The sequence below is a fragment of the Saccopteryx bilineata genome, chromosome 6, assembly GCF_036850765.1.
Source record: "Saccopteryx bilineata isolate mSacBil1 chromosome 6, mSacBil1_pri_phased_curated, whole genome shotgun sequence".
Lineage (NCBI taxonomy): Eukaryota > Metazoa > Chordata > Mammalia > Chiroptera > Emballonuridae > Saccopteryx > Saccopteryx bilineata.
The window spans coordinates 121,862,896-121,880,801 of NC_089495.1; the positions used below are offsets into that span (position 1 = coordinate 121,862,896).

Genomic DNA, 17,906 nt, shown 5'->3' on the forward strand with positions numbered 1-17,906 from the left:
AAGTCTTGCTTTACATATTTGAGTGCTTTTTACATTGTATGCATAAAAATTTACAATGATTATATCATCTTTTTGGATTGCTCCCTTTATCATGATGTAGTATTCTTCTTTGTCTCTTACTATAGCCTTTGTTTTAAAGTCTATTTTCTAAGATATAAGTATAGCTTTTTAAAATTTCCATGTGCATGAAATATTTTTTTCATCTTTCACTTTCAGTCTGTGTGTATCTGTAATTCTGTGGTCAGCCTGTTTTAGACAGCATATATATGGGTTAATGAAATTTCAGAACATCTATAGGGGACCTGAGTAAGGGGGGGTAGAGGGATTGAACCAAAAAGGACAAAAAAGAGAAAAACACTCATGGACTAGACAACAGTGCGGTGATTGCAGGAGTGTGGGAGGTAGAGGATGGTATAGGTGGGATATATTGTGATGGACAAAGACTTGACTGGGGGTGGTGAACACAGAATAGAGTGTACAGAGATGTGTTATGGAATTGGGCACCTGAAACCTGTATAATTATGTTAACCAGTGTTACCCCCCAAAAAATACAATTAAAAAAAAAGAGGAAAAGATAATTTCTTTGCAATTATAACAAAAAACAAAAACAAAAACAAAAAACAACTACCATGAAATACCTAGGGATAAACTTAACAAAGCATACAAAGGACCAGAAACAAAGGACACTGAAAACTACAAAGCATTATTAAAAGAAGTTGAAAAAGACACAATGAAATGGAAAAATATTTTGTGTTCATGGATTGGAAGAATCAATAGTGAGAGAAGGAAAGATAGACTCCTATATGCACCTGGACCAGGGTCGACCTGGCAGCCCTCGACTGGGGCTGATGCTTTGCCCATCTGGGGCCATGCTCGCAACCAATTGAGCCATGGCTGCAGGAAGAGAAGAGATTGAAGGGAGAGAGAGAGGGTTGGAGAAGCAGATGGTTGCTTCTCCTTTGTGCCCTGACTGGGAATCAAACCCAGGACATCTACATGCCAGGCCAATGCTCTACCACTTAGCCAACTGGCCAGGGCCTAGTTAAAATATTTATATTACCCAAAGCAATATACAGATTTATTGTAATCCTTATCAAATCCTCAATGTAATTTTTTAAAGAAATAAAACAATAAATCATTAGATTTGTATGGAACTACAAAAGACCCTGAGTAGCCAAAGCAACCCTGAGAAAAAAGAATGAAGCCAGAGGTATTATACTAACCTGACTCCAAATTATTCTACAGAGCTACAATAATGAAAACAACATGGTATTGGAAGAAAAACAAACACACAGACCAATGGAACAGAATTGAGAGCCCAGAAAAAAACCCCACATGTATACAGGCAAATAATTTTTAACAAAGGAGCCAAAAGCACAATGGAGAAAAGAAAGCTACTTCAATAACTGGTGCTGGGAAAATTGGAAAGCCACGTGCAAAAGAATGAAAGTAGATTATAGTTTTCCTCCATGTACAAAATTTAAGCCAGACCTAAATATGAGAGCTATAACAATAAATTACATAGAAGAAAACGTAGGTACTAAACTTACGGACCTTGGCCATAGAGAACGTTTTATGAATTTGACCCCAAAGGCAAGGGAAGTAAAGGGAACAATAAATAAATGGGACTCTATCAAACTAAAAAGCTTCTGCGCAGCAAAAGAAACTGACAACAAAACAAACAGGCAGCCAACCAAATGAGAGATGATATTTGCAAACAAAGTTCTGACGGGTTAATATCCAGAATATTTTAAAAACTCATACAACTCAACACCAAACAAACAATCTAATTAAAAATGGAGAGAGGACCTGAACACACACTTTTCCCAAGAGGACATGCAAATAACCAACAGATATGTGAAAAAATGTTCAACTTCACCAGCTAATAGGAAAATGCAAACCAAAACTACAGATACCACCCCACACCTGTTAGATTGGCTATTATCAAGAAGACAGGTAACGCCTGACCAGGCAGTGACGCAGTGGATAGAGTGTCGGACTGGGATGCGGAGGGCTCACCTGGTTTGAGCAAAGCTCACCAGATTGGACCCAAGGTCGCTGGCTCCAGCAAGGGGTTACTGGGTCTGCTGAAGGCCCATGGTCAAGGCACATATGAGAAAGCAATCAATGAACAACTAAGGCCAGGGGTCCCCAAACCTTTTACACAGGGGGCCAGTTCACTGTCCCTCAGACCGTTGGAGGGCCAGACTATAAAAAAAACTATGAATAAATCCCTATGCACACTGCACATATCTTATTTTAAAGTAAAAAAAACAAAACGGAACAAATACAATATTTAAAATAAAGAACAAGTAAATTTAAATCAACAAACTGACCAGTATTTCAATGGGAACTATGCTCCTCTCACTGACCACCAATGAAAGAGGTGCTCCTTCCGGAAGTACGGCAGGGGTAGATAAATGGCCTCAGGGAGCTGCATGTGTCCCTCGAAAAACTGATGATTGATGCTTCTCATCTCTCTCCGTTTCTGTCTGTCCCTGTCTATCTCTCTCTCTGACTCTCTCTCTGTCTCTGTAAAAAAAAAAAAAAAAAAAAAAAGACAGGTAACAACAAATGTTGGAGAGGCGGTGGAGAAAAAGGAACTCTCATTCACTGCTGGTGGTAATGTAAACTGAAATAGCCGTTATGGAAGAAAATATGGTGGTTCCTCAAAAAATTAAGAATAGAACTACCATATGATCCAGCAATTCCTGTACTTGGTATCTATTTGAAAAACTTGAAAACATTTACTTGCAAAGGCATATGTATCCCTTATTCATGATGGCCAAGGTGGGATAAATTGTGACGTGTTCTTCGATTGATGACTGGATAAAGAAGAGATTGGTTATATGTACAATGGAATACTGCTCAGCCATAAGCAAAGATAAAATACTGCCATTTGTGACACTAGGGGTGGTCTTTGAGAATATTATGGTAAGTGAAATAAGTCTGAAAAAATAATCATATGGTTTTACTCATGTGCGAGATATAAAACTGAAAGTAGCAAATGAACAAACAAGAAAAACAAAAACTCATAGACACAAATAACAGAGTGGTTGTTACCAGACCGAGGGGATTCAGGGGTAGTAGAGGGTAAAGTAGGTGAAATACTGTATTTTTCATTCCATAAGACGCACCTAGAGTTTTAAGGAGGAAAATAATAAATAAAATACTCTGAACCAAATGGTTTGTTAAAATATTTAATAAAATATACCACAATAACATTTCAACAATGTAAACTCAACAGCAGTATTAACAACCATTAACACTGTTATTAACAAATGAGAAGAGACTTTAATGTCCAAATACTCTTCTAGTTGTCTGGGAACCCGCAGCTGCTAAAAAATAATGAACATTCGTTCCATAAGACGCACGGGCATTTCCCCTCCACTTTTGGGGGAAAAAAGTGCATCTTATGGAGCGAAAAATATGGAATATGGTGATGGAAGGAGACTTGACTTTGGGTGGCAAGCTCATAGTGCCTTATTCGGATGATGTGTCATAAAATTGTACACATGAAACCTGTATAATCGTGTTAAGCAATGTTACCCTCATAAGTTTAATTTTAAAAAGAAAAGAAAGAAAACTAACTATTAAAAGATTGTAAAAAATATATTTTCTCTTTGGGCATGGGGTGTTAGTATGTCAAGCGACTCTCTTCTCCAGGGATAGCAGTGGGTTCTTTCCCACTGTCACAGTAGTTCTTCAGAATATGGACTTAAGCGGGACATACTTGAGTACTTCTGTTTGAAAGAAAACAAGTATCTAGGTGTAAGAATCAATCTGAGGCTTCAGTTTTGGAAAAGAAATGAAAGCTCTTAACCTCCTACCCTGCTCCCCAGCTCTGCCTCTGGCTCTTCAGTTCCTTCCTGTGCTGGCCTTCCTTCAAAGGCTGGCCTTGCAGGCTCTGCATTAACACCTCCATGAGGAACAGATTACTACTTGGGCAGGCTCACTGCCTCTGAAAAGGGTTGTCTTTTGTTTCTAGATGAAATCTGTTTCTTTGTCGTTTTTACACATTAAGTAGTTTGTCTGCCCACCTACAGACAACAAAGACAATAAATCTAATTATGTCTCTTCCATATGGTCCCTCTTTAGTTATTTGAAGACAATTGTTTTGTTCCCTATAAGACCTCCTTCATTCAGTCATTCATTCATTTATTGACTGTCCACCATACACTGTACAGAGTGTGATGGAAGCAGTTGAAAACACAGTGCTCACAGTTGGATGTCCATTTAGACTCTGAGATGTTCGATCAGGAGGTATATTGGGAGTACCCTTAGAAATAACAACTGAGAGGGGTGAGCAAAATTGGTATGGGAAGAAGGAAGAGGTCGCCTGCCAGACAGTTGCAAAAGAGGCCTCAGAAGATCTTAACGGGAGCTCTGGGGCTGGATGACCCTCAGAGCTATTTCACCTTAAAGGCAAGGCATTAAAGTCTTTGTATTACCCCTTGTCTGGTCACTGAGCTGGGCTTGGGCCAGGTTTCTTTGCTGGGTAAATTTCTGGAGAGAGACTCAGTTGGGAGCTGTTAACTACTAACACTCCCCTCTGCCTGGGGTGTGATAACATCCAGCAGGAGCCTGAATGGTGCACTCATCCTCTCCAAGTGGAGAGAGCTATTCCCCACATTAGAATACTATAATGAACCAAATATTTCCGTAGGTCAGTGTACAGAGTTCCTGGGAGCATAGGCAACATCAGTCCTGCCTGAGGAGCTAGGACAGGCTTTCCAGTGTTAACCTAAAATAAAAGGACAAAGTGAGAGAAACAAGCATTTATTGGAGATCAAAGAACAACTCTTCAGAAAGCTCTGCTTCAGGGGGAAACCCAGTTAGTATTCTGATTAGGACACAGAAGCAAGGGATACAAATTTAAAAGGGAAGAAAGGGCAGTTCTATTGGTTGCAGATAAGGGAACCTTGTGATTGTAATTCTCAACAGTGTTTTAAAATTTCAGTCTGGTAGTCATCAGGCCTTTAGTGGTAGTACTGCTTTCTTGTTATCTTTGCAAACAGTTCTTCAGATACACTGTTGCTTTATTTGCGGTCCAAAGGTTATTTTGCCCTGTTTTAACATTCCAAAAGACAGGAGAGGCTGTTTCTCTAGCATGGCAGCTCAGACTTCATTTTGAAGTGGCTCTGTTTGCATTATTTGTCTACACCAGGAAGTCAAGAGTATGAATAGCAAGGAGAATGCTTGTGAGCAGACTTTAAGCAGTAGAAGGGCCAACAACCCTCAATGGTTTTTTGCACCTGGAAGGGTGGAGCAAGGAGACACCATGCTTCTGATCTGCAACCCTTGGTGACTATTGTGCCATTTGCGAGAATAAAGAACCTGAGTGCAGGAAGAAAATAAGGCAGTCCACTCTGATGAATAAGGAATGGGGACATGGGGGACAAGAGGGTGGATGTGCAGCCTGCTCCCCACTTCTAGCCCGGAGCTTTGTGAGCCAGTCTTTCATTCATCTCCCTCCTGGGCGTGGCTCCTTGGAAGCAGAGCTGACTACGTGAATGTGCTTTCCCCTTCTCCTACCCTTAACTGCCTGTGGTGTGTTTTCACAGTTGTCCAACCAAGGCTGACGCGTGAGAGATCTCCCTGGAAGTATGGTCGTGCAGTGCTGAGGACAGGCCAGCCAACGGCCCGGGGATTTTGGAGTGACTGTGAACGCGCAGTGTGTTTGGATTCCTGAGGAAATTTGACAATCACTTGGTTGAGTCTCAGCATTTCCTGGCAGACCCTGTTGAGGAGGAGCAAGAGAACCGCAACATGAAGAAGAAGAGGGAACAGCCACCAAAACACCTCGGAGCCTGGGGATCCCCTCAGGGTCATTATCTCCCTCCCATCTTTCTCTTTCTTTTACTGCGTAGAAATGTTTTGTTCACTCACTGTGCTTTGAATCAGTAGAACTTTTTAGTTAATAACTGCTGGTCTCTTGTACCTCCGTTTCTGCACCTTGGAAAAACTGTAGCACTGATGCATATTATCATTGGAATAAATGAGATAATCTGCGGAAACCGCTCTAGACCCATGTTTGGCATGCGGTAGCAGTTAGCGTGGGTTCCTGTGTTTTTTTTTGGTTTGTTTTTTGTTTGTTTGTTTTGTTTTTTTTAGAGAGAGAGAGACAGAGGGAGAGAGAAGGGGGAGGAGCAGGAAGCATCAACTCCCATATGTGCCTTGACCAGGCAAGCCCAGGGTTTTGAACCGGCGACCTCAGTGTTCCAGGACGACGCTTTATCCCACTGCGCCACCACAGGTCAGGCCGTTCCTGTGGTTATTGTTAGACCTGTGTGCTCATGCATCTAAGAGACAGGCACTTCTGCTGACTCAGGAGTATGAATCTGAGATTACCTGCTACTCTTGGATTTCTGTGTTCTTAGTACCCTGTCTCCTATACACCAAAGCCCTTTTCCCAGGAATACTGAGAGTAGTGATACTCCCTCCCTCTTAAATATTACTCACCTTGTGGAGTCCATGGCTGGGTTGGGAAAGGAGAGGTTGGTTGCAAGTGGGTTAGAGAAATGCTATCTTTTGGTTTTCTCATTTCCTTATAAGTTCCTTTTGGCTTCCAGCATCTAGAGGTAAGTTTAGATTAGTGGCTCTCCCCTGAAGCTTTCTTCAGATTTCTTCAACCACATTGTGGGGACTGGGCAGGGCCTTTTCACTGGAGTCTGAAATTACTCTTACCCCTGAGCCCTGTAGATGCCCATTCTGACTGAACTCCTAATTCTCCCAGGTGCACTTCCTGTGATGTTTCTTGCTTTTCCTTTATTGTAAGAACCACAGTGGTTTGTACTACACATTTGACAATGAGTAATACAGTTTCTTGTGACCTCCCTTTTCCTATGGACTATTAACACTTATTGCTGTTTCACTTTTCAGAGTTCATGCCTTATCTCTACTCCCCAATTTGTTTGCAAGCTCCCTAGTGAATTCTTTGTTCCATGAGAGCACTTTACAGGATTTCATGTCCTTCAGTAGATTCTTGAAAAATATATGACTTCTGTTAAATCCCTTAGCTAGGTCTTCTCCTCAGTATTTTTTTTTCTCTTTTCTTCATAGGCCCAGTTGGTTTACACAACATCGGACAGACCTGTTGCCTTAACTCCCTGATCCAGGTATTAATTAGGAACATGGGCTTCACCCAGATATTGAAGAGGTAAGACTATCACTCAGGTTATGAACATGTATATGGCTTTTTATTTTCAAATATTCAGTTATTTACAGTAAATTGGACTTTTATTATTATTATTATTAAATTTAATACAATGACATTGATAAATCAGGGTACATATGCTGAGAGAAAACATCACCAGATTATTTTGACATTTGATTGTGCTGTATACCCCTCCCCCAAAGTCAAATTGTCTTCTGTCACATTCTATCTAGTTTTCTTTGTGCCCCTCCCCTCCCCCACCCCCTCTTTCCTTCCTTGCGCCATCCCCCCTCCCCCCACCCTTCCATCCCCATTGCCATCACATTCTTGTTCATGTCTCTGAGTCTCATTTTTATGTCCCATCTATGTATGGATTCATATAGTTCTTAGTTTTTCCGATTTTCTTATTTCACTCCGTATAATGTTATCAAGGTCCATCCATGTTATTGTAAATGATCCGATGTCATCATTTCTTATGGCTGAGTAGTGTTCTATAGTATATATGCACCAAAGCTTTTTAATCCACTCGTCCACTGACGGACACTTGGGCTGTTTCCAGATCTTCGCTATTGTGAACAATGCTGCCACAAACATGGGGGCGCATTTCTCCTTTTGGAGCCGTTCTATGGTGTTCTTAGGGTATATTCCTAAAAGTGGGATAGATGGGTCAAAAGGCAGTTCGATTTTCAGTTTTTTGAGGAATCTCCATACTGTTTTCCACAGTGGCTGCACCCCCAGCCACTGCATTCCCACCAGCAATGCAGGAGGGTTCCCTTTTCTCCATATCCTAGCCAGCACTTATTCTGTGTTGTTTTGTTGATGAGCGCCATTCTGACTGGTGTGAGGTGATATCTCATTGTGGTTTTAATTTGCATTTCTCTAATGATTAGTGATGTTGAGCATTTTTTCATATGCCTGTTGGCCATCTGTATGTCCTCTTTGGAGAAGTGTCTATTCATTTCTTTTGCCCATTTTTTTTTCTGAAGCTGGAAACAGGGAGAGACAGTCAGACAGACTCCCACATGCGCCCCACTGGGATCCACCTGGCACACCCACCAGGGGCGAGGCTCTGCCCACCAGGGGGTGATGCTGTGCCCCTCCGGGGCGTCGCTCTGCCGTAACCAGAGCCACTCTAGCGCCTGGGGCAGAGGCCAAGGAGCCATCCCCAGCACCCGGGCCATCTTTGCTCCAATGGAACCTTGGCTGCGGGAGGGGAAGAGAGAGACAGAGAGGAAGGAGGGGGGGGTGGAGAAGCAAATGGGCGCTTCTCCTATGTGCCCTGGCTGGAAATCGAACCCGGGTCCCCCGCATGCCAGGCCGACGCTCTACCGCTGAGCCAACTGGCCAGGGCCTGTTTTGCCCATTTTTTGATTGGATTATTTGTCTTCCTGGTGTTGAGATTTACAAGTTCTTTATAAATTTTGGTTATTAACCCCTTATCAGACGTATTGTCAAATATGTTCTCCCATTGTATAGTTTGTCTTTTTATTCTGTTCTTATTGTCTTTAGCTGTGCAAAACTTTTTAGTTTGATATAATCCCATTTGTTTATCCTGTCTTTTATTTCACTTCCCTGTGGAGATAAATCAGCAAATATATTGCTCCAAGAGATGTTGGAGAGCTTACTGCCTATGTTTTCTTCTAAGATGCTTATGGTATCACGGCCTACATTTAAGTCTTTTATCCATTTTGAGTTTATTTTTGTGAGTGGTGTAAGCTGGTGATCTAGTTTCATTTTTTTTGCAGGTAGCTGTCCAATTTTCCCAACACCATTTGTTAAAGAGGCTGTCTTTACTCCATTGTATTTCCTTACCTCCTTTGTCAAATATCAGTTGTCCATAGAGCTTTGGGTTTATTTCTGGGTTCTCTGTTCTGTTCCATTGATCTATGTGCCTGTTCTTATGCCAGTACCAGGCTGTTTTGAGTACAATGGCCTTGTAGTATAACTTGATATCAGGAAGTGTGAAACCTCCCACTTTATTCTTCTTTTTTAAGATTGCTGAGGCTATTCGTGTTCTTTTTTGGTTCCATATAAATTTTTGGAATATGTGATCTATAACTTTGAAGTATGTCATTGGTATTTTAATTGGTATTGCATTGAATTTATAGATTGCTTTGGGTAAGATAGACATTTTTTTTTTTTTCATTTTTCTGAAGCTGGAAACAGGGAGAGACAGTCAGACAGACTCCCACATGCGCCCGACCGGGATCCACCCGGCACGCCCACCAGGGGCGACGCTCTGCCCACCAGGGGGCGATGCTCTGCCCATCCTGGGTGTCGCCATGTTGCGACCAGAGCCACTCTAGCGCCTGAGGCAGAGGCCACAGAGCCATCCCCAGCGCCCGGGCCATCTTTGCTCCATTGGAGCCTTGGCTGCGGGAGGGGAAGAGAGAGACAGAGAGGAAGGAGAGGGGGAGGGGTGGAGAAGCAGATGGGCGCTTCTCCTGTGTGCCCTGGCTGGGAATTGAACCCGGGTCCTCCGCACACTAGGCCGACGCTCTACCACTGAGCCAACTGGCCAGGGCGACATTTTTTTTTTTTTGTATTTTTCTGAAGCTGGAAACCGGGAGAGACAGTCAGACAGACTCCCGCATGCACCCGACCGGGATCCACCCGGCACGCCCACCAGGGACTACACTCTGCCCACCAGGGGGCGATGCTCTGCCCCTCCGGGGCATTGCTCTGTTGCGACCAGAGCCACTCTAGCGCCTGGGGCAGAGGCCAAGGAGCCATCCCCAGCGCCTGGGCCATCTTTGCTCCAATGGAGCCTCGGCTGCAGGAGGGGAAGAGAGAGACAGAGAGGAAGGAGAGGGGGAGGGGTGGAGAAGCAGATGGGCGCTTCTCCTGTGTGCCCTGGCCGGGTATCGAACCCGGGACCTCTGCACGCCAGGCCGACGCTCTACCACTGAGCCAGCCAGCCAGGGCCAATATAGACATTTTAATGATGTTTATTCTTCCTAACCATGAGCACAGTATATGCTTCCACTTCTTTGTATCTTCCTTGATTTCTTTTATCAATGCTTTGTAATTTTCCGAGTACAAGTCTTTAGTCTCCTTGGTTAAGTTTACTCCTGGGTACTTTATTTTTTTGGTTGTAATAGTGAAGGGGATTGTTTCCTTAATTTCTCTTTCTGACTGTTCATTGTTGGCGTATAAAAATGCCTCTGATTTCTAAGTATTGATTTTATATCCTGCCACTTTGCTGAATTCATTTATCAGGTCCAGTAGTTTTTTGACTGAGACTTTAGGGTTTTCTATATACAATATCATATCATCTGCAAATAATGATAGTTTTACTTTTTCTTTTCCAACTTGAATGCCTTTTATTTCTTTTTCTTGTCTGATTGCTGTGGCTAGGACTTCCAGGACTATGTTAAATAAGAGTGGTAAAAGAGGGCACCCCTGCCTTGTTCCTGATCTTAAGGGTATTGCTTTTAATTTTTGCCCATTGAGTATGATGTTGGCTATGGGTTTTTCATAGATGGCTTTTATCATGTTGAGGTATGTTCCCTGTATTCCCACTTTGCTGAGAGTTTTGATCATGAATGGGTGCTGGATTTTATCAAATGCTTTTTCTGCATCTATTGAAATGATCATACAGTTTTTCTCCTTCTTTTTGTTTATGTGATGAATCACATTAATTGATTTACGAATATTGTACCAGCCTTGCTTCCCCAGAATAAATCCCACTTGATCATGGTGTATGATTTTTTCCATATATTGTTGGATCCAGTTTGCTAATATTTTGTTGAGTATTTTAGCATCTATATTCATCAGAGATATTGGCTTGTAATTTTCTTTCTTTGTGTTGTCTTTGCCTGGTTTTGGAATCAGAATTATGCTCGCCTCATAAAAGGAGTTTGGAAGTCTTCCTTCCTCTTGAATTTTTTGAAATAGTTTGAGAAGGATAGGAGTTAGTTCTTCTTTGAATATTTGGTAGAATTCACTTGTGAAGCCATCAGGCCCCGGACTTTTCTTTGTTGGGAGTTTTTTTAATAACTGTTTCTATCTCATTTGTTGTAATTGATCTGTTTAGGTTTTCTGATTCTTCCAGATTGATTTTTGGAAGATTGTATGTTTCAAGGAATTTGTCCATTTCATCTAGGTTGTCTAGTTTTTTGGCATACAGTTCTTCATAGTATTTTCTTACAATATTTTGTATTTCTGTTGTGTCAGTTGTTATTTCTCCACTTTCATTTCTAATTTTATTTATTTGAGTCCTCTCTCTCTTTTTCTTGGATTATTCTAGTTAAAGGTTCATCAATCTTGTTTACCTTTTCAAAGAACCAGCTCCTAGTTTCATTGATCCTCTGTATTGTTTCTTTAGCCTCTATGTCATTTATTTCTGCTCTGATCTTTATTATTTCCTTCCTTCTACTAGCTTTGGGCTTTACTTGCTGTTCTTTTTCTAGTTCTTTTAGATGCAGGGTTAAGTTGTTTATTTGAGCTTTTTCTAGCTTCTTAAAGTGTGCCTGTAGTGCTATGAACTTCCCTCTCGGTATTGCTTTTGCTGTGTCCCAGAAATTTTGAGTTGTTGTATGCTCATTGTCATTTGTTTCTAGGAATTTTTTTATTTCTTCTTTGATCTCATTCTTAATCCATTCATTATTTAACAACCTGCTATTTAGTTTCCATGTGTTTGAGAATTTTTGAGCTTTTCTGTTGTGGTTCATTTCTAGTTTCATGCCATTGTGATCGGAGAAAGTGCTTGATATGATTTCAATCTTCTCACATTTGTTGAGACCACTTTTGTGCCCTAACATGTGGTCTATCCTAGAGAATGTACCATGAGCACTTGAAAAGAATGTATATTCTGCTGCTTTAGGTGAAAGGTTCTGAAGATATCTATTAAATCGAGTTGATCTAGTGTGTCCTTTAAGTCTGCTGTTTCTTTGTTAATTTTCTTTCTTGAGGATCTATCTAGTGATGTTAGTGGGGTATTGAAATCCCCTACTATTATAGTATTGCTGTTGATCTTGCCCTTTAAATCCATCAAAGTCTGATTTATATATTTAGGTGCTCCTATATTAGGTGCATAGATATTTATAATAGTTATATCTTCCTGTTGGATTGCTCCCTTTATCATTATGTAGTGGCCTTCTTTATCTCTTACTATATCCTTTGTTTTAAAGTCCAATTTGTCTGATATAAATATTGCTACCCCAGCTTTTTTTTCATTTCCATTTGCATGAAATGTTTTTTTCCATCCTTTTATCTTCAATCAATGTGTATCTTTTGTTCTAAGGTGTGTCTCTTGTAGACAGCATATGTACGGGTCCTGTTTTCTTATCCACGCAGCTACCCTATGTCTTTTGATCGGATCATTTAATCCATTTATATTTAAGGTTATTATTGATATGTAGTTGTTTATTGCCATTTTATTCTTTAAAGCTGTGTTCCTATTTTGCTATATTCTTTTCCCACTTTGATCTGTTTACAACAGGCCCCTTAACATTTCCTGCAGCATTGGTTTAGTTGTAATGAATTCCTTGAGTTGTTTTTTGTCTGGGAAGCTTTTTATTTCTCCTTCAATTTTAAACAATAGCCTTGCTGGATAAAGTAGTCTTAGTTGTAGGTACTTGTTCTGCACTACTTTGAATATTTCTTGCCATTCCCTTCTGGCTTCAAGTGTTTCTGTTGAGAAGTCAGATGTCATCCTTATGGGGGCTCCTTTGTAGGTGATAGCTTTTTTTTCTCTTGCAGCTTTTAATATTTTCTCTTTATCACTTAGCTTTGGTATTTTAATTATGATGTGTCTTGGTGTAGGTTTCTTTGGGTTTCTCTTTAATGGAGTCCTCTGTGCTTCTTGAACTTGTGAGAGTTTCTCCTGCATTAATTTAGGGAAGTTTTCAGCTATGATATGATTGAACAAAGTCTCTATCCCTTGTTCTTTTTCTTCAGGAACCCCTATGATGCGGATGTTATTTCTCTTCATGTTGTCACAGAGCTCTCTAAGAGTTTCCTCAGACTTTTTGAGTCTCTTTTCTTTTTTCTTCTCTGCTTTCATGCCTTCATTCCAGTTGTCCTCCAACTCGTTGATTCAATCCTCAGCTCTATCTGTCCTGTTTTTCATTCCTTCCATTGTGGTCTTTATTTCTGATATTGTATTTGTCATCTCTGACTGATTCTTTTTTATACTTGCTATTTCTTTATTTAGGTGTTCATAATGACCAACCATTGTTGTTCTAAGATCCCTAAGCATCCTTACAATCATTATTTTGAACTCCATATCTGGAAGTTTGATTATTTCCATATCACTCAGTTCATCTCCTGAAGGTGTCTCTTGTGGTTTCATTTGGATTGCACTTTTTTATCTTCCCATTATGTCTGCGTTTGGGTGTTTTGCTTATAGAGCTGGTTGAGTCTAGGCTTGGTGTTGTCTGCCTCCAGTTTTCAGGTGTTATTTCTAGGTCTTCTTGGGTTGGTATCAGCTATTATTTGTAATCCATTTTTGGATTTGGGCAGCTTTGAAGTCTTGATTTGTTTGTTTTCTTAACAGGTGATAGTCTTGTTTACTGATCTCAGCAGGGGGCTTCCTTGAAACTGTATCCAGGAATGCCATGGGTGTAACCTGAGGCTCTGAAGTCCTCTTCTGCCAGTTAATCTCTCTGGGGGCAGGGTGCTTTCTCAGCTTCAGTAGGGGGACGTGTATCTCAGATCTCCATGGAGACCTGAGTTACTGCCCCTCCTCCCCACTTCTTGTTTTCAGCTGTGTCTTGTTGCACTGAGTGGAGCTGGAAAGATGCCTGGAGATCTCTGCTCCTGAAGCAGTTCAGTACTGTTTAGTGGGGAAGGATCAGTCCCTCCCCCAGCTATGGCCACCTCCAGCACGAATGAGTCAGCTTTTTTTTTAGGTCGTCTCCTGCATTCCTTAGCCCCTCACAGTCTGTCCCTCTCTCTTTCCTTTCCACTTGGGAGATAAGCTGGTCCTTTCAACACACCTCGCTCCCTGGTCATCAGGCAAGTGGCTGCGAGCAGTACTTTCTCTCTTTTCCCTGGAGTGAGATCCCCTCGGGGCTCCCAGCCTCTTCCCCCCCTCCGTTCCTGTAAGCAGGGGAGATTCAGGTGCTCCCTACCAGGTTTGTTGTGGCTTCTTCTTTGCTCCTTGGTTTTTGAGAGCTGTTCTCGTAGTCCAGAGTTGGTTTTTCATGCTGATTTTTCCTAAATTGATTTGTATTCCAGTTTGGTGGTGAGAGCTGGGCGTCTGTGCATCCACCTACTCTGTTGCCATCTTCTGTCCCCTGGACTTTTTTTTTTTTTTAATTTAGCGAGAGAGACAGAGAAATGCTGGGGAAGGGAGAGAGATGAGAAGCATCAACTCATAGTTGAGGCACCTTAGTTGTTCATTGATTGCTTTCTCATATATGCCTTGACCAGGGGACTCCAGCTGAGCCAGCAACCCCCTTGCTCAAGCCAGTAACCTCGGACTTTAAGCCAGTGACCTTTGCACTCGAGCCAGTGACCATGGGTCATATTTATGATCCCACACTAAAGTTGGTGAGCTTGCACACAGGCCAGCGACCTCAGGGTTTCAAACCTGGGTCCTAAGTGTTATAGGCTGACATTTTATCCACTGTGCCACTGCCTAGTCAGGCTGAATTGCATTTTTTTAAAATATTTTTAAAAATTTTTTAATTATAGCTGACATTCAATATGATATTAGTTTCAGATGTACAACATAATGACTAGACATTTGTATCACTTACTAAGTGATCACCTTGGTAAGTGTAGTGCCTTTTTGGCACCACACACAGTTATTACAGTATTATTGACTATTTTCCTTGGGCTGTACTTTACATCCTGTGACTATTCTGTAACTGCCAATGTTTACCTGTTAACCCCTTTTTACCTTTTTCACCCATCTCCTCAACCCCACTCTCATCTGGCAACCATCAAAATGGCATCTGTATTTATAAGTATTTCTGTTTTGTTTTTTTTTTTTTGTGTTTTAGCTTTCACATATAAATGAAATCAGAAGTTATTTGTCTTTGCAGACTTATTTCACTAGGTCCATTCATGTTGTCACAAATGGTAAGATTTCCTTCTTTTTTATGGCCAAGTAATATTCCATTGTATATATGTACTAGCGGTTTTTTTATCCACCCTTGTATTGATGGAGCACTTAGGTTGTTTCCGTATATCTACTATTGTACGTAATGCTTCAGTGAACATAAGGGGACATATATTTTTCCACATTAGAGTTTTGCATTTCTTTGACTATATACCCAGAAATAGAATTGCTGGATCCTACTTTATCTCTCCTTATATAGGCTTTGTTTTAAAGTTCTTTTTGTCTGGTATAAGTATTGCTTCCTCAGATTTTTTTTTTTTGGGGGGGGTTACCATTTACATGAAATATCTTTTTTGTGTGTGACAGAGACAGAAAGAGAGCGAGAGACAGACAGGGACAGACAGGAAGGGAGAGAGATGAGAAGCATCAATTTTTCATTGCAGCATCTTTGTTGTTCATTGATTGCTTTCTCATATGTACCTTGACAGGGGAGGGAAGCGGGGGCAAGGCTCCAGCAGAGCAAGTGATCCCTTGCTCAAGCCAGTGACCTTGGACTCAAGCCAGCGACCATGGGATCATGTCTGTGATCCCACGCTCAAGACAGTGACCCTGTGCTTAAGCCAGAGACCTCTGGTTTTCAAACCTGGGTCCTCTGCGTACTAGTCCAATGCTCTACATGAAATATCTTTTTTCATCTCTTTATTTCAGTCTGTGTGTCTTTCAATCTGAAGTGAGTCACTTGTAGGCAACATATGTAAGGGTCTTGTTTTTTTATCCATTTAGTCACCCTATGTCTTTTGATTGGAGCATTTAATCCATTTACATTTAGAGTAATAGTTGATAGAAGGCCCTGTCTGGTTGGCTCAGTGGTAGATTGTCAGCCAGTGTTTGGAAGTCCTGGGTTTGATTCCCGGTCAGGGCACACAGAAGTGACCATCTGCTCCTCCACCACTCCCTCTCCCCCTTCTCTCTCTCTCTTTCTCCTCTTGTAGCCCTCCAATTGATTCGAGTTCAATGGCTCTGGAGGCTGAGGATGGCTCCATGGAGCCGCTTCCTCGAGTGCTAAAATTCACTCATTTGTAACATCACCCCAGATGGTCAGAGTATTGGCCCCAGATAGGGGTTGCCAGGTGGATCCCAGTTAGGATGCATGTGGGAGTCTTTCTATCTCCCCTCCTCTCACTTGGAAAAAAATATAAAAAATTTAAAAAGAAGTCTTTCAAAAGTTACCAGAGAAGAAACTTGTTCTGCTCATTCTGGCCTGCACATTCTAATCCTCTAAGAAGCTTTAAAAATATATAAATTCTTGGTTCTACCCGCAGATATTTGGTTTCATTTTGCCTATAGTGGGGCACAGGCACTGATACTTTAAAAAGATGCCCCAGGTGATTTAAAAATGTCAGGATTGACAGCTGCTGATTTGATTAAAAAGAAATTGGGACTGGATCAGTGTCAGAGGAGGAGTAAATCAGGGGGTAGGTGCTTGAGTCTCTTTATTGATCTTTTTCAAACCACATACACACACAGAATACACATGTATGTATGCCTCATGCTTTCTATGTTTCCCTTCCATTGGCATGGGCGGTTCTGAGATACCTATAATTAAATAAATCATTTTCAAAATATACTGATATACCTTCATGTTGCCCTTTCTTCCCAGGACCTAGCTGGGTATTTGCTTTCACCCTGGAGTGCTTCTGGGTTGATATTGTGCTGCATGCCCACGTTGCCGTGGACCCAGGAGGACCTACTGTGTTTTAATGGGATTGTTAGGCAGGGTTGGGAGAGAGGTGAGGGTGCTGATCTCCTCTCAAGATGTTACTCACTGTAGCTCATTTGCTAACATGGTGTTTCTCAACCTTGTCTGTACATATAAATCACTTGGGAAACTGAAAAAAGTTAATAATTGGGTCCTACCTCCAGAAATTCTGATTTAGTTAGTCTACAGCAGGGGTCCCCAAACTACTGCCCACGGGCCACATGCGGCCCCCTGAGGCCATTTATCTGGCCTCCACCGCACTTCCGGAAGGGGCACCTCTTTCATTGGTGGTCAATGAAAGGAGCACATTGACCATCTCATTAGCCAAAAGCAGGCCCGTAGTTCCCATTGAAATACTGGTCAGTTTGTTGATTTAAATTTACTTGTTCTTTATTTTAAATATTGTATTTGTTCCCATTTTGTTTTTATACTTTAAAATAAGATATGTGCAGTGTGCATAGGGATTTGTTCATAGTTTTTTTTATAGTCCAGCCCTCCAACGGTCTGAGGGACAGTGAACTGGCCCCCTGTGTAAAGTTTGGGGACCCCTGGTCTACAGAGTGGCCTAGACATGGGGATTTTTGGAAGTTCCCTCAAGTGATTGTAGTATGTACCTAACATTGAGAACTGTAGGAATGGGAGGCTCATGGCTGTTCTTCCTCGGCAGAATGACAGTACCAAGGGGAATGGAGGAGCAGAAGAGAAATGTCCCCTTCCAGTTTCTCTTGCTGCTGGAGAAGATGCAGGACAGCCGGCAGAAAGCAGTGCAACCCATGGAACTCGTCTCCTGTCTCCAAAAATACAATGTGCCATGTAAGACCATCCTCCTAGCACCTGCTTCTGGTCTAGTACTCTAAAGCAGTGTTTTTCAACCAGTGTGCCGCGGCACACTAGTGTGCCGTGAGACACGGTCAGGTGTGAGTATAAATACATGTAGAAACTATATTATTAACTATATGTATAATATGTACTGTGTTAGA

The 17,906-nt window shown here is 41.6% G+C and overlaps 1 protein-coding gene across 1 annotated transcript in view; it reads left to right on the forward strand.

Moving 5' to 3' along the window:
- The window catches only part of USP18 (ubiquitin specific peptidase 18), a 71,757-nt gene that overhangs the window by 16,016 nt on the left and 37,835 nt on the right, over positions 1-17,906 (forward strand). The window contains exons 2-4 of the mRNA XM_066234911.1: positions 5,565-5,827; positions 7,063-7,159; positions 17,594-17,739. Coding sequence (XP_066091008.1) covers positions 5,770-5,827; positions 7,063-7,159; positions 17,594-17,739 — 301 coding nt within the window. The 5' untranslated portion in view covers positions 5,565-5,769. The remainder of the gene's footprint in view (positions 1-5,564; positions 5,828-7,062; positions 7,160-17,593; positions 17,740-17,906) is intronic.